This window comes from Mustelus asterias, chromosome 2 (assembly GCF_964213995.1).
Source record: "Mustelus asterias chromosome 2, sMusAst1.hap1.1, whole genome shotgun sequence".
NCBI lineage: Eukaryota > Metazoa > Chordata > Chondrichthyes > Carcharhiniformes > Triakidae > Mustelus > Mustelus asterias.
Genome location: NC_135802.1, coordinates 16,369,198 through 16,384,088, shown reverse-complemented (window position 1 = coordinate 16,384,088; position 14,891 = coordinate 16,369,198). Strand labels below are relative to the sequence as shown.

Below are 14,891 nucleotides of genomic sequence, written 5' to 3'. Positions count from 1 at the left end.
ATGGCAGGGCAGGTGATGTTGCAGCTGAGGCAAATGGGACCGAATGGCCACCAATGCGATCCATGATAACCACACCTGCAGTAAGCATCTGCAGCTTAATAACTTCATCTCTGAGTTGATGAGCTGCACTTCATCTTCAGACACTGCAATGCATCAGGGAGTGGGAAAGTTACCTGGACTCTTTGTCCTGGAGGCCATCACACTCCTTAGAATAGGTACTTCATATTTGCTTCGTGATCAGGGACAGGAAGATGTGACTTCAAGTGAGGCGGGTATAGCGATCCAGAAGGTAGCAATATTGCTCTTGCAATTGTCCAACAAGTTCGAGGTTCTTGAAACTTGGGTACAGGAGAGCAGGAACTGGAAAAAGGATGAGGCAACTGACCACGGCACTGGGAATCATTCAAGCAGGGGGGGAGGGAAAAGAAACCTGGTTGTACTGGGAACAATATAGTTAGGGGGGAAGACACTTTTCTGTGCAGCAGAGAGTGAGTCCCAAAGGTTTGGTTGCCTGTCTAGTGTCAGGAAATCTCGGGACTGGAGAGGAACTTTGAGTGGGAGGGGAAAAATCCAGTTGTCGAGTCTGCCTGGGTAGGCAGACTCGACAACTGGATTTTTCCCCTCCCACTCAAATGGATAAGATGTTCTGCTGAGGGAGTATGAGCAGCCAAGGGCTAAATTATAAAGCAGAGCCACAAAGGTAATCAGCAGATTACTGATCCACGAGAAAGTTGGTATCGGGTAACTAAGTTTGGAGAGTTGAATGAATTAGCTCAAAGATTGGTGTGGGGGAAATGAGTTTCAATTTGGGTTAAGTCTGCAAATTAGATCAAAAAGAATGAAGGACAAGATTAAAGGCTCCTTATCTGAATGCAGACAATATTCAGAACAAGATGAATGAATTGATAGCACAAAGAGAAATAACTGAGTATGATATGATAGCCATTACAGAGAAATGGGGTAGATTTTCACCAAGTCGGGATGACTTGATAGCCCTTTAAAAAATGCTGCTTGGTCCCACTTACTGGATTTCTGACCCCATTCCCAGAGTGTCTGATTTCAGGCCTTTAAAGGGCGCAGGCTGGTTCAGGTCAAAAGCCCACACCCCAAGCACTCCCAACCTGGTTAGCTCCATTGCAGAGATTCTTCTCCGCAATTTTCATGAAATTGGGCCAGGCTTTTGAAGATCCATGAACGAAAGTCGGCATGAGGGCACCTTTTGAACAGTGGGTAAAAAAGGTCCTCTTCATGCCCCCATGCCAAGCTATGCCCCTCCACCAACCCTTCCCAAAGCTCCTCATGCATCTATGCCTCTAACCGAGAGCATCTTCATGCCCATTGACCCACTATACATTGTATAGAAACAATTAATCTTATAGCAACTGTAGGATATGTAAAACAAGTGAACAGTATGTTTTGTCTGTATAGCGTGCAAGAAACAATACTTTTCACTGTATACTAATACATGTGACAATAATAAATCAAATCAAAACAAGCTTTAAGAAAAAGTCATTAATTCGTGACTTTCCACTATGTTAAAAAAGTCATTTCACTACAGGGCAATAAAAGTGTCAATCATCCAGACCCTTTAAAGAATCAATAACAGAAACCACAAGCCCCTGAAACCAATTAACCATGTGTAAATATTATGAAGTTGACAGCAGAGATCAGAGAACCACAGGTATCAATCTAGCAATGTTTTCTCTGTAGCTCAGGTATTTAAACAAATATAATGGATTTCTGGGAGCCAATATAAGGCGGGTTAGATAGATGTTAGATCAACAAGGGAGTTAAGGGTTACTGGATGAAGGCCACAATCAGATCAGCCACAATCTTATGGAATGGCAGTCCAGGTGCGTGGGAGAAATGCTCCTATTCCTTGTGATCTGCGTAAGTGCATTGAATTTCCTGTCAGCTGCCATAACTTCATCCTCTGCAGTACAGGCTGACCTATGCTATAGCTATATTCTTCAGTCTCCCTCCCAAACTCCATGGATGGATTCTAAGGGACAAGGCTTAACTTTGAAGAGATGACTACTTACCTCTTTATGACAGAGAGGCACTACAACCAAAGGCATCTGCTCACAAGGGCTTTATTGAGCAGGCCTGGACTGGTCGTGTGACACCCTGCAGTAATATCCTACAAGGGTCCGTGCATTGTGGTGGTCTGCTACACTTTCTATAACATGGCAGTCCAGTGAGGTCTGAGTTGAGCTGCTCATCTTTTTCCAAAAATGCAACTCGGAACAGATCAACTCCTATCACCAGTGAATGAACAGTGAAGTTTAGGACAGCACGGTGGCACTGCTGCCTCTCAGCACCAGGGACCTGGTTCAATTGCAGCCTTGGGTGACTGTGTGGATTTTGCACATTCTTCCCGTGTCTGTATAGGTTTCCTCTGAGTGCTCCGGTTTTCTACCACAGTTCAAAGATGTGCACATTAGGTGGATTGGCTTTGCTAAAATTGCCCCTTAGTGTCCCAAGATGTGTAGGGTGGGAGTATTAGCAGGGTAAATACATGGGGTTACGGTGATTGGGCCTGGGTGGGATGCTCTGTTGGAGAATTGGTGCAAACACAATGGGCCGACTGGCCTCCTTAGATGTGATATAGAAATGTGAAGAGAAAAAGACTGATGAAGACAAATATGGGTCCCTTAGAATCAGGTGAATTTATAATGGGCACCAAAGAGATGGCAGACCAGCTGAACAAATACTTTAGATCTGTCTTCATTGAGGAGGACACAAATACACGGGGTTATCGGGATAGGGCCTGCGTGGGATTATTGTCAATGCAGACACGACGGGCCAAATGACCTCCTTCTGCACTGTAGATTCCATGATTCTATAAATACTCGGGGACAGAGGGTCTAGCATGAAGGAGGAATTGGAGAAAATCCTTATTAGTCAGGAAATTGTATTGGGGAAATTGCTGGGATTAAAACCCGATAAATCCCTGGGGCCTGATGCTCTGCATCTCAGAGTACTCAAGAAAGTGGCCCGAGAAATAGTGGATGCATTGATGATCATTTCATTTTCCAGCAGTCTATAGACTTTGGAAGAGTTCCAGTGGATTGGAGGGTAGCTAATGTAACCCCACTTTTTAAAAATGGAGAGTTGAGAGAAAACGGGGAATTATAGACCGGTTAGCCTGACATCGGTGGTGAGGAAAATACTGGAGTCAATTATTAAGGCAACAATTAATGAGCATTTGGAAAGCAGTGACAGGACCGGTCCAAGTCAGCATGGATTCACTAAAGGAAAATCGTGTTTGATAAATCTTCTGGAATTTTTTGAGGATGTGACCAGTCGAGTGGACAACGCTGAACCAGTGGATGTTGTATGTCTGGACTTTCAGAAGGTTTTTGACAAGGTCCCGCACAAGTGATTAGTGAGCAAAATTAAAGCTCATGGTATTGGGGGTAATGTATTGACGTAGATAGAGAACTGGTTGGCAAACAGGAAGCAGAGTGGGAATAAAAGGGTCCTTTTCAGAGTGGCAGTCAGTGACAAGTGGGGTACTGCAAGGTTCAGTGCTGGGATCCCAGCTATTCACAATATACATTGATGATTTGGACAAAGGAATGGAATGCAATATCTCCAAATTTGCAGACGACGCTAAGCTGGGTGGCAGTGTGTGCTGTGAGGAGGATACTAAGAGGCTGCAGGGTGACTTGGACCGGCTGGCTGAGTGGGCAAATACTTGGCAAATGCAATATAATGTGGATAAATGTGAGGTTATCCACTTTAGTAGCAAAAACAGGAAGGAAGTTGCTGAAGGTTGGCATGCAGGTACAGCAGGCAGTGAGGAAAGCTAATAGCATGCTGGCCTTCACAGCAAGAGGATTTGAGTATAAGCGTAAAGATGTCTTGCTGCAGTTATACAGGGTCTTGGTGAGGCCACGCCTTGAGTGTTGTATGCAGTTTTGGTCTTCTAGTCTGAGGAAGGACACTCTTGCTATTGAGGGAATCCAGCGAAGGTTCACCAGACTGATTCCTGGAATGACAGACTGATATATGAAGAGAGACTGGATTAACTGGGCTTGTACTCACTGGAATTTAGAAGAATGAGAGGGGATCTCATAGAAACATGTAAAATCCTGATGAGACTGGACAGACTAGATGAGGGAAGAATGTTCCCGATGTTGGGGAAGTACAGAACTAGGGGTCACAACCTAAGACAGGACTGAGGTGAGGAAGAACTTCTTCCCTAAGAGAGTTGTGAACCTGTGGAATTCTCTACCACAGAAAGCTGTTGGGGCCAGTTTGTTAGATATGTTCAAGAGGGAGCTGGACGTGGCCCTTGTGGCTGAAGGGATCAAGGGGTCTGAAGAGAAAGTGGGAGTGGGATACTGAAAGTCATGATCAGCCATGATCATATGGAATGTTGGTGCAGGCGCGAAGGGCCGAATGGCCTACTCCTGCATCTATTTTCTATGTTACCTTTTGCACTGTAGCGATTCTATGATACTGTGCCTTTAAGAAAGAGACTTATATCATGTTTCTTGAAAGAGTATGTTTAGAATTCAGATCTGTTTTGCAGGATGCCAATTTGTCTAGGAAAAACCTTTAAGTTGGTAGCTGGGAGAACAAAAGTACTCATTTTAGACAGAGCTAATGCATTTGTGTTTACTTCCCCCAGAGTTTCAGAGTAGAATTTTGATTAGGTTGATTGACAGAGACAGACTCATGTGCTGAGTGGGAGGAGCTAAGCTTGCAGGAAAGAAAGAATTTCAGTTTCCTTTTAAAAACAGAGGGAGTTGCTACCTGGACTGCCAGAAGAAAACACTGGCTCTCTCTCTCTCTCTTAAAAGACCTCTCTGAGAGCTCCAGAACTAGTAACCGAAATCACAGTAAGTATGCCTGCGTTTTGCTAACTGACTTTAAAGAGAGGGTTTCAGTGAAAAAGGAATATTGCTTGAATTGGAACTCATAGGAATAGCTGAGCAGTTAAGACTTGTATCCTGTCATGTTTAAGTATTATTCAATTGTTAAAGGTTAAGCTAATTCATTTATAGTTAAACTGTTGTTAAATAAAGTTTGTTTTGATAAAAGCTCCCCAGATTGTCAGTAGAATCGCACCTGGAGTTAAACATCTTACTCTCATACTAATGCCAAAATAAAAAATTGTTGGGGTCTAGTTTGGCTTCATAATATGCCTTGGGTTCCTGATCTGGTATCAAGAACAAACAAAGAACAATACAGCACAGGAACAGGCCCTTCGGCCCTCCAAGCCCGCGCCGCTCCCCGGTCCAGGATTGAATCCTGAATCCAGGATCCCCGCCCAATTTTCCAGCCTATCTACATACCAATATCCTATCCACCGAGCTGTCCCTCACAGCTACGATGCTTTGTTCATTACAACCTATTAACTCACTCCCACCCCCCCATTCCAGACCATGTGATCTCCAGGGAGAGGCGAAAACCCAGAGTGAAAAACCCCAGGGCCAATATGGGGAAAAAAAATCTGGGAAATTCCTCTCCGACCCCCTGAGGCGATCGAAACGAGTCCAGGAGATCACAATGGCCCTGATCGGAAAATGCTTCCCAACCCTAGTCATTTCCACTTCCACGAACACCATATGAATTCCCTGCCCCCGAGACAGGTTCCCAACTATCCGCAGTCTCGCTCTGTACTGGCACCAGCAAGATGATCATAGAATGAAGCCTTGAAACGAGAAACAAGGAACAATTAGCCCGCGCCGTTCCCTGGTCCAGACTAGACCACTCTTTTGTATCCCTCCATTCCCACTCCGTTCATATAGCTGTCTAGATAAGTCTTAAACGTTCCCAGTGTGTCCGCCTCCACCACCTTGCCCGGCAACACATTCCAGGCCCCCACGACCCTCTGTGTGAAATATGTCCTTCTGATATCTGTGTTAAACCTCCCCCCCTTCACCTTGAACCTATGACCCCTCGTGAACGTCACCACCGACCCGGGGAAAAGCTTCCCACCGTTCACCCTATCTATGCCTTTCATAATTTTATACACCTCTATTAAGTCTCCCCTCATCCTCCGTCTTTCCAAGGAGAACAACCCCAGTTTCCCCAATCTCTCCTCATAACCAAGCCCCTCCATACCAGGCAACATCCTGGTAAACCTCCTCTGTACTCTCTCCAAAGCCTCCACGTCCTTCTGGTAGTGTGGCGACCAGAACTGGACGCAGTATTCCAAATGCGGCCGAACCAACGTTCTATACATCTGCAACATCAGACCCCAACTCTTATACTCTATGCCCCGTCCTATAAAGGCAAGCATGCCATATGCCTTCTTCACCACCTTCTCCACCTGTGACGTCACCTTCAAAGATCTGTGGACTTGCACACCCAGGTCCCTCTGCGTCTCTACACCCTTTATGGTTCTTCCATTTATCGTGTAGCTCCTCCCTACATTATTCCCACCAAAATGCATCACTTCGCATTTATCAGGATTGAACTCCATCTGCCATTTCCTTGCCCAAATTTCCAGCCTATCTATATCCTTCTGTAGCCTCTGACAATGTTCCTCACTATCTGCAAGTCCTGCCAGTTTTGTGTCGTCTGCAAACTTACTGATCACCCCAGTTACTCCTTCTTCCAGATCATTTATATAAATCACAAACAGCAGAGGTCCCAATACAGAGCCCTGCGGCTCTGTATCCTAACAAGTATCACTGTTCTTCAAGGATCCTTGCTTCAATTCTCCACCCTTTATCTGTATTGCTGTTAATGAATGGAAGCTCACATTCCTGGCGTCATGTGTATTATGATCCTTGGCAAGAGCCCAGGCTGCGGGGGGATATCCAATTAGGAACCAATAATGTTTTGCTTAAAGTAGATTAAATTTGAGATTCAAGACATTTACTAAGTGAATAAAGCCACAATATTCCACAGTTTTTGAACAAACAGAAATAAACTTGACTATACATCATCAGAAAGATAAAACAACTTACAATATGTATCTTATACTCGAACGTTCAGGGTAATTATGAAGTACATGTGAATTAACAGGAAAAGTGTGGTCAAATACACTTCTACTCAATAAATGACAGGTGCAACCAAACCTGACTCTCAAGAATTTCTCAATAACCCAACCCAGACATTTGTCACATTGTGAGCCAATCAACCTCACTGAAACTTTGTCCTTCCCACGAGAGTTTCCAATCTCCACTTCTGAAGATCCTGCTTTGGAATTCTCTTCCCAAGTCAATCCCACTTGTTTGTTCAACAGCAATCATGGAATCATAGAATCCTACAGTGCAGAAAGAGGCCATTCGACCCATCGAGTCTGCACCGACCACAATCCCACCCAGGCCCTATCCATATTTACATATTTACCCACTAACCCCTCTAACCTATGCATCCCAGGACACTAAGGGGCAATTTAGAATGGCCAATCAACCTAGCCCGCACATCTTTGGACTGTGGGAGGAAACCAGAGCACCCGGAGGAAACCCACACAGACACAGGGAGAATGTGCAAACTCCACACAGACAGCGACCCGAGCCAGGATTCGAACCCAGGTCCCTGGAGCTGTGAACCAGCAGTGATAACCACTGTGCTACCGTGCCGCCCCTCACAGGGTTGAAATTCCATCTTCAGACATTCCTTTCCACTAGAGGTGAGGAAAGGACTTGAACATTGTCAAAGGATAAGGTAGCAGGTTGGAGGGCAGCAGCGGGGAGGTCAAATGCAATGCCGTGGGGGGGTCAATGGTAATTGTGGAAAGGGGAGGGGAAATGGTGCCAGAGAGCAAGAAAAATGCCACAACAACCATGCTAGTCTGGTTGACACTAAGCAAAGCCTTGTGTCAGAGGTCCTGAGGTGCTACATGGGAATTCGGTCAGTGGGTGGCAGACAGACAGGTCACCTATGCTGGACAAGCGAAAGGGAATCCCAGCAAGCAGTTTTGACCATGTAGGGACTGAGATATGAGACTTTTATGTAAGAAGGCTCAGTGTGCATGGGAGAGTGCTTGCATATGGCTCACAAAGGCCCTGCCACATACTATTGACTCCCTGCCAATTTACTTGGGGGTTCCGGTGTACACAGGACAAGGAAGGATTGGGGTTGTTCATAAAACCTTGAGGACCGTGCTGGGACAAGACAGTAGACATAATTGAAGTGTAAATGATTATGCTTAGATAACTTCTAATTGTGACAATCAATCAAAATGTATTTGGCCTACTACTTCTAGGTGCTCAGGGAAGGGAGTGGTGCAGTGATATTGTTGCTTGACGAGTAACCTAGAAACCCAGGCTAATGCCCTGGGAACCCAGGTTCAAATTTTTTTTTATTCATTCGTGGGACATGGGCGTCGCTAGCTGGGCCAGCATTTATTGCACATCCCTAGTTGCCCGAGAGCAGTTGAGAGTCAACCACATTGCTGTGGCTCTGGAGTCACAGGTAGGCCAGACCGGGTAAAGATGGCAGATTTCCTTCCCTAAAGCACATTATGAACTGGATGGGGTTTTCCAACAATCGACAATGGTCATCAGTAGATTTTTAATTCCAGATATTTTTTATTGAATTCAAATTCCACCATCTGTCGTGGTGGGATTCAAACTCAGGTCCCCAGACCATTAGCTGAGTTTTTGAATTAATAGTCTAGTGATAATACCACAAGACCATCGCCTCCCCTGTAAATCCCACCATGACAGATGGTGGAATTTAAAAACTCAAGAAAATATCTGGAATTAATTCTAGCGATGACCATGAAATCACTCTTGGTCTGACAGCACCTGTGAAGAGAGAATAAAGACAACGTTTCATGTCTGGATGACCCTTCATCAGAGCTAAGAGCAAAGAAAATCAGACTAGATTCTTCAGGGACCGTTCTCTCCGGGACATTCTGGTCCACTCCTCCATCACACCCAACACCTCAGCCCCTGCCCACGGCACCTTCCCATGCAATCGCAGAAGGTGCAATACCTGCTCACCATCCAGGGCCCCAGCACTCTTTTCGGGTGAAGCAGCACTTCACATACACCTCCTTCAATCTGGTCTATTGCAATCACTGCTCCCAATGGAGCCTACTCTACATTGGAGAGACCAAACGCAGACTGGGTGACCGCTTTGCAGAACACCTTCGGTCCGTCCGCAAGGAGGACACCAACCTTCCTGTCACTTGCCACTTTAACACTCCATCCTGCCCTCCTGTCCATATGTCTGTCCTTGGCCTTTTGCAATGTTCTAGTGAACCCAAACGCAAACTGGAGGAACAGCACCTCATCTTCCGATTGGGCACTTTACAGCCTTCTGGACTAAACATTGACTTCAACAACTTCAGAGCGTGAACTCTCCCCACAACCTTCACCTCATTTCCATTTCTTTTATTTCATTTCTTCTTTTCATCTCATTCATCCATTTTTATCACCCTTCATTCTCACTTCCATTTTCCACTTTTCCATTCTTGCTCTCCATTTTGCCTGCCCCCCCCCCCCCCCCCCCCCCCCACCCAACTTCAGGGCAACTGCCACATCCTTCAGGTAAACCCTTAACAATGTGTACCTCTGTTTTGCCATTCACACATTCTGGTCACTTAATGGACACTTTTAACACCTTTCTCAGCCTTCTTCATCATCATTTACATTTCCTTTGTCCAATTACGCCTCCCCGCCTTGCCAGTATAAATCTCATCTGATTTTCTTTGCTCTTAGCTCCGATGAAGGGTCATCCAGACTCGAAACGTTGGCTCTATTCTCTCTCCACAGATGCTGTCAGACCTGCTGAGATTTTCCAACATTTTTGTTTCGGATTCCAGCATCCGCAGTATTTTGCCTTTATGAAACCATTGTCAATTGTTGTAAAAACCCACCTGGTTCATGAATGTCTTTTAGGGAAGGAAATCTGCCATCCTGACCCAGTCTAGCCTACATGTGACTCCAGATCCACAGTAATGTGGTTGATTCTTAAATGCCCTCTGAAATGACCTAGCAAGCCACTCAGCTGTATTCAACCGTGACAAATGGAACAAAAAGGAATGAAACTGGATAAACCACCCAGCAGCAAGCTAGGCACTGGAAACAACAATGACAGACCCAGCTGTCTCACAGCCTAGTCAAGCAACGACCTGACATAGTCATACTCACAGAATCATACCTTACAGCTAATGTCCCAGACACCACCATCACCATCCCTGGATATGTCCTGTGTCACCAGCAGGACAGACCCAGTAGAAGTGGCACGGTACAGTGGGAGTCGGGAGGGAGGGAGTTGCCCTCGGAGTCCTCTACATTGATTCTGGACTCCATGAAGTCTCATGGCACTAGGTCAAACATGGGGAAGGAAGCCTCCTGTTAATTACCTCCTCAGCTGATGAATGAGTACTCCTCCATACTGAACACCACTTGGAGGAAGCACTGAAAGACACAGAATGTACTGTGGGGGACTTCAATGTCCATCATCAAGAGTGGCTCAATACTACCAGTACAGACAGAGCTGGCAGATGGTAAGGGAACCAATACCTCATCTTTGACTTCATACTTGACCTCATCCTCACCAACTTGCGTGCTGCAGATTCATCTGTCCATGACCGTATTGGTAGGAGTCAATCCTTGTGATGACAAAATCCAGTCTTCACATTGAGGATACGCTCTGTGTTGTGTGGTACAACCACTGTGCTAAATGGGATAGATTTCAAACAGATCTAGCAGCTCAAAAATGAGCATTCATGAGGCGCTGTGGGCCATCAGCAGCAGCAGATTTGTACTCGACCACAATCTATAATCTTATGGCCCATTACCAACAAGCCAGGGGAACAACCCTGGTTCAATACAGAGAGCAGGAGGGCCTGCCGGGAGCAACACCAAGCATACCCAAAAATGAGGTGTCAACCTGGTGAAGCTACAAAACAGGACTGCTTGCATGCCAAACAGCATAAACAGCAAGTAATAGAGCTAAGCAATCCCACAACCAACGGATCAAATGTAAGCTCTGCAGTTGTGTCGCCTCCAGCCGTGAATGGTGGTGGACAATTAAAGAATGGTGGTGGATAATTAAACATCCCCATCCTCTATGATGGAGGAGCCCAGCACATCAGTGCAAGATAAGGCTGAAGCATTCAAAACAGTCTTCAACCAGAAGTGCCGAGTGGATGATCCATCTCAGCCTCCTCCAGTGGTCCTCAGCATCATAGATGTCAGTCTTCAGCCCATTTGATTCACGCCATGTGACATCAAGAAATGGCTGAAGGAACTGGAAACTGCAAAGGCTATGGATCCTGACAATATTCCAGCAATAGTAAAGAAGACTTGAGCTCCAAAACTTGTCACGCCCCTAGCCGAGCTGTTTCAGTACAGCTACAACAGTGGCATTCACCTGGCAATATGGAAAAATGCCTAGGTATGTCCTGTACATAAGAAACAGGACAAATCCAACATGGAAATTAGTGCCCCATCCATCTACTCTCAAATATCAGTAAAGTGATGGAAAGGCTCATCAACAGCACTATTCTGTGGCACTTACTCAACAATAGCTTTCTCACAGATTCTCAGTTTGCGTTCCACCAGGGTCATTCAGCTCTTGACCTTATTACTGCCTTGATTCAAACATAGATGTGAGAGCTGAATGCCAGATGTGAGGTGAGAGTGACAGCCCTTGACATCAAGGCAGCATTTGACTGAATGCTGGCAAGGAAGCCTAGCAAAAATGGAGTAAATGGGAATCAGGTAAAACCCTCTGCTGGTTGAAGCCATATCTGGCACAAAGGAAAATGGTTGTGGTGGTTGAAGATCAATCATCTCTGCTCCAGGACCTCACTGGAGGAGTTCCTCCAGGCAATTTCCTCAGCTCAACCATCTTCAGCTGCCTCATCAATGACCTTCCTTCCATCATAAGGTCAGAAGTGGAGATGTTCACTGATGACTGAACAATGTTCAGTATCATTCATGACTACTCAGATACTAAGGCAGTCTGTCCAAAATTCCAAATGCAGCAAGACCTGGACAGTACCCAGGCTTAGGCTGACAAGTGGCAAATGACATTTGTGCCACACAAGTGTCAGACAATGACTATCTCCAACAAGAGGGGATCTAACCATTGCTCCTTAACAGTCAATGGCATTACCATCGCTGATTCTCCCTCTATCAACATTCTGGGGTTACCATTGACCAAAAATTGAACCAGACTCGCCATATAAATACTGCTGTTACCAGAGCAGGTCAAAGGCCAGGAATCCTGTGGAATGTAAATCACCTCCTGAATCACCAAAGCCTGTCCACAATCTACAAGGCACAAGTCAGGAGTGTGATGGAATACTCCCCACTTGCCTGGATGGGTGCAGCTCCAACAACACTCAAACAGCTTGGCATCATCCAGGATAAAGCAACCCACTTGATTGCTATCCTTCACCACCAACAAAAGTGGCAGCTGTGTGTACCATCTACAAGATGCATTGCAGGAACTCACCAAGATTCCTAAGGCAGCACCTTCCAAACCTATGACCAAAGCCATTTAGAAGGACAGGAGTAGCAGATACCTGGGAGCACCAACACCTGGAGTTTCCCCTCCAAGTCACTCACCATCCTGACTTGGAAATATAACGCCATTCCTTCACTGGGTCAAAATCCTGGAACTCCCTCCCTCTCAGCACTGTGGGTGTACCTACACTCAAGGACTGCAGCGATTCAAGAAGGCAGCTTACCACCACCTCCTCAAGGGCAACTAGGGATGGGCGACAAATGCTGGTCTATCCAGGCAACCTGCTGAAGAGATGAGTCCGTTGTCTTGGATGAGTTTGGCAGCCGTCCTCTGGAGAGCTGAGACCTGGAGGGCTCTGACTTCCTTTGGCTTTCCTCCTGGTAGCCAGCTGCTCCCTCTGCAGTGGCAGAGAATGAAGTTGAAGGGATTGCAGGCCTGACTGGGAGTTCTTCTATTTTGAGCCTTGGCGTCTTCCAGGAGGTATCTGTAATTGAGAGTGAGTGACAACGTTAACTGCCTCCAACAGCAGAGTCTGCACGTTCTCCGCCTGTCTGTGTGGGTTTCCTCCAGGTTTCCTCCCACAGTCTGAAAGATGTGCTGGTTAGGTGCATTGGCCGTGCTGAATTCTCCCTCAGTGTACCCGAACAGGCGCCGGAGTGTGGCGACTAGGGGATTTTCAAAATAACTTCACTGCAGTGTAAGTCTACTTGTGACACTAATAAATAAACTTAAAACTTAAGGTGATGTGCTCAACCTATCACATCCCAGCATGTCAATTGTCATAAAATAGAATGGAAGACAATGAGAATGGATAATTTGGCGCCCAGTCAAAACTCTATTCACTGCCTCAGGACTGGGGAATCCCTCCACAAGGGAGACGGTGTCTCTGTAGTTCAAAGTTCTGAAGTCTTTATTAATGAGACAAATGCAGTCAACCCATTTTCAGAAATGCTGTATGATATGCCACAACCTGACACATTTACAGCTCCCACATTCTTATAGAGAATCCATGGAAACAGTCCCTTTACCAGAGAAGACTTGATTCTGTTTCAGAAAATAAAAGAGGAATGGAAGCCATTGATATACAATTTGCTGGAAACATAAAGAATATACTGTTTGAAGGTGCCCACCTTGGGTGCCCACTTTGAATTAGCTGTCAACAATGAGAAAACTAAAAGGCCTCATTAGAACAATTTCAGTTGAGAATAACTTTTTAATTGCAAAATCCATACTCCTGAGTTGAACTCATTGCGTTGTCCATTTCCAGGAAGAGTTGCTGATATTGCACTGGAAAACGCTGGAGCTAGAACAAGAACAACGACTCAAGTACAGATACCAAGTTCAGAGTACGGAGTGCAAAGAAGCAAGGCTGATATAAAGTGAGTACTGACTCTGCAGGTTATCCCATGCCCTTTCAGAGTTACATTAAAGTAAGTACCATCACAACAGACACTCTCTTTAAAAATACCCCATGGATTGTAAAGTCGAGATGTTGCTGCAGATGGCAAGTGTTTTTCTGTATCTTTGGTGGACTTTTACTCTGTTGCCAGGTTAGAATTTACCACTGGTAATAACCAGTTATCACCACTGGCAGCTTTGTCAAATTGCAACATGGCAATAGAACAGTAGCAGTAATATCAGTAATCAGTAAAAGATTTTTAAGTGGTGTGCTATCTGTCATTACCATCTCTCCTTATACTAGGTGCTCAGTTGTTTATTGATACTGAATTAAGAGAGGAATAAAAATCTCAGTTGCAATCAGACCATTTCTTATCTACCCGAGTTGCTTTTTTGATCTATCTTTACTCCAGCTCTTGCAGTGTAAATACTAACATGATTGTGTCACCTTTAAATCTGGCATTCCCCACCAATAATGTAAGAGACTCTAAGTAGACAATTCATCAAACTGAAATTAAAGTATTTTCCAGCTCCTTCAGAGTTGGAAGATTTTCTAGTATGTTTAGTGTCCTCTGGTTAAAGTAACAACGTTTGAGGGTGATCAGCATATTTGGCAGGTAAGAAAATTGATTAGTGGGTTTCCTACATCATAACAGTGACTACTTCAAAAAGAGCTTTGTGAGTTGTAAAGTGCTCTAGGACACCCTGAAGTGACGAAAACTGCCAAGTAAATGCAAGCTTTTCTTTCGAGGGTTTCTTGAAGGGAATCTGAGAGGTGGGAGAATAGCAGAGAGATAGAAACAGAAGTTGAAAAGAGACAGCAGTTCAACAAATGGTCATTGAATATCAACAGAGAAACAAGAAAGAGACCAGGCACATGATTTAATGCCTACCCACATGGCAAATGGTGATGGAAGGCATGTAATCAGGCTGGAAGGTGGTGGGAGGATCCCCAAAGCTTCCCACCTCTTCCCTGATTAAGTACAGGGCAAGAAGATTTGTGGAAGGCTTTCCCACTCCCAACAACAATTGAGGCAATTAAATGGGGCTCTCAGCTTACCTGAAGCCCAAAGAGCAACCCCTATTGGAGTTGCCTG

At 45.2% G+C, this 14,891-nt stretch overlaps 1 protein-coding gene across 27 annotated transcripts in view; it reads left to right on the top strand.

Annotated features, from left to right (window-relative positions):
* obscnb (obscurin, cytoskeletal calmodulin and titin-interacting RhoGEF b) overlaps positions 1–14,891 on the top strand; it is a 614,792-nt gene that overhangs the window by 506,644 nt on the left and 93,257 nt on the right. For all 27 annotated transcript variants that reach the window (XM_078231785.1, XM_078231777.1, XM_078231827.1 and 24 more), the window contains one exon: positions 13,664–13,775. In XM_078231785.1, coding sequence (XP_078087911.1) covers positions 13,664–13,775 — 112 coding nt within the window. The remainder of the gene's footprint in view (positions 1–13,663; positions 13,776–14,891) is intronic.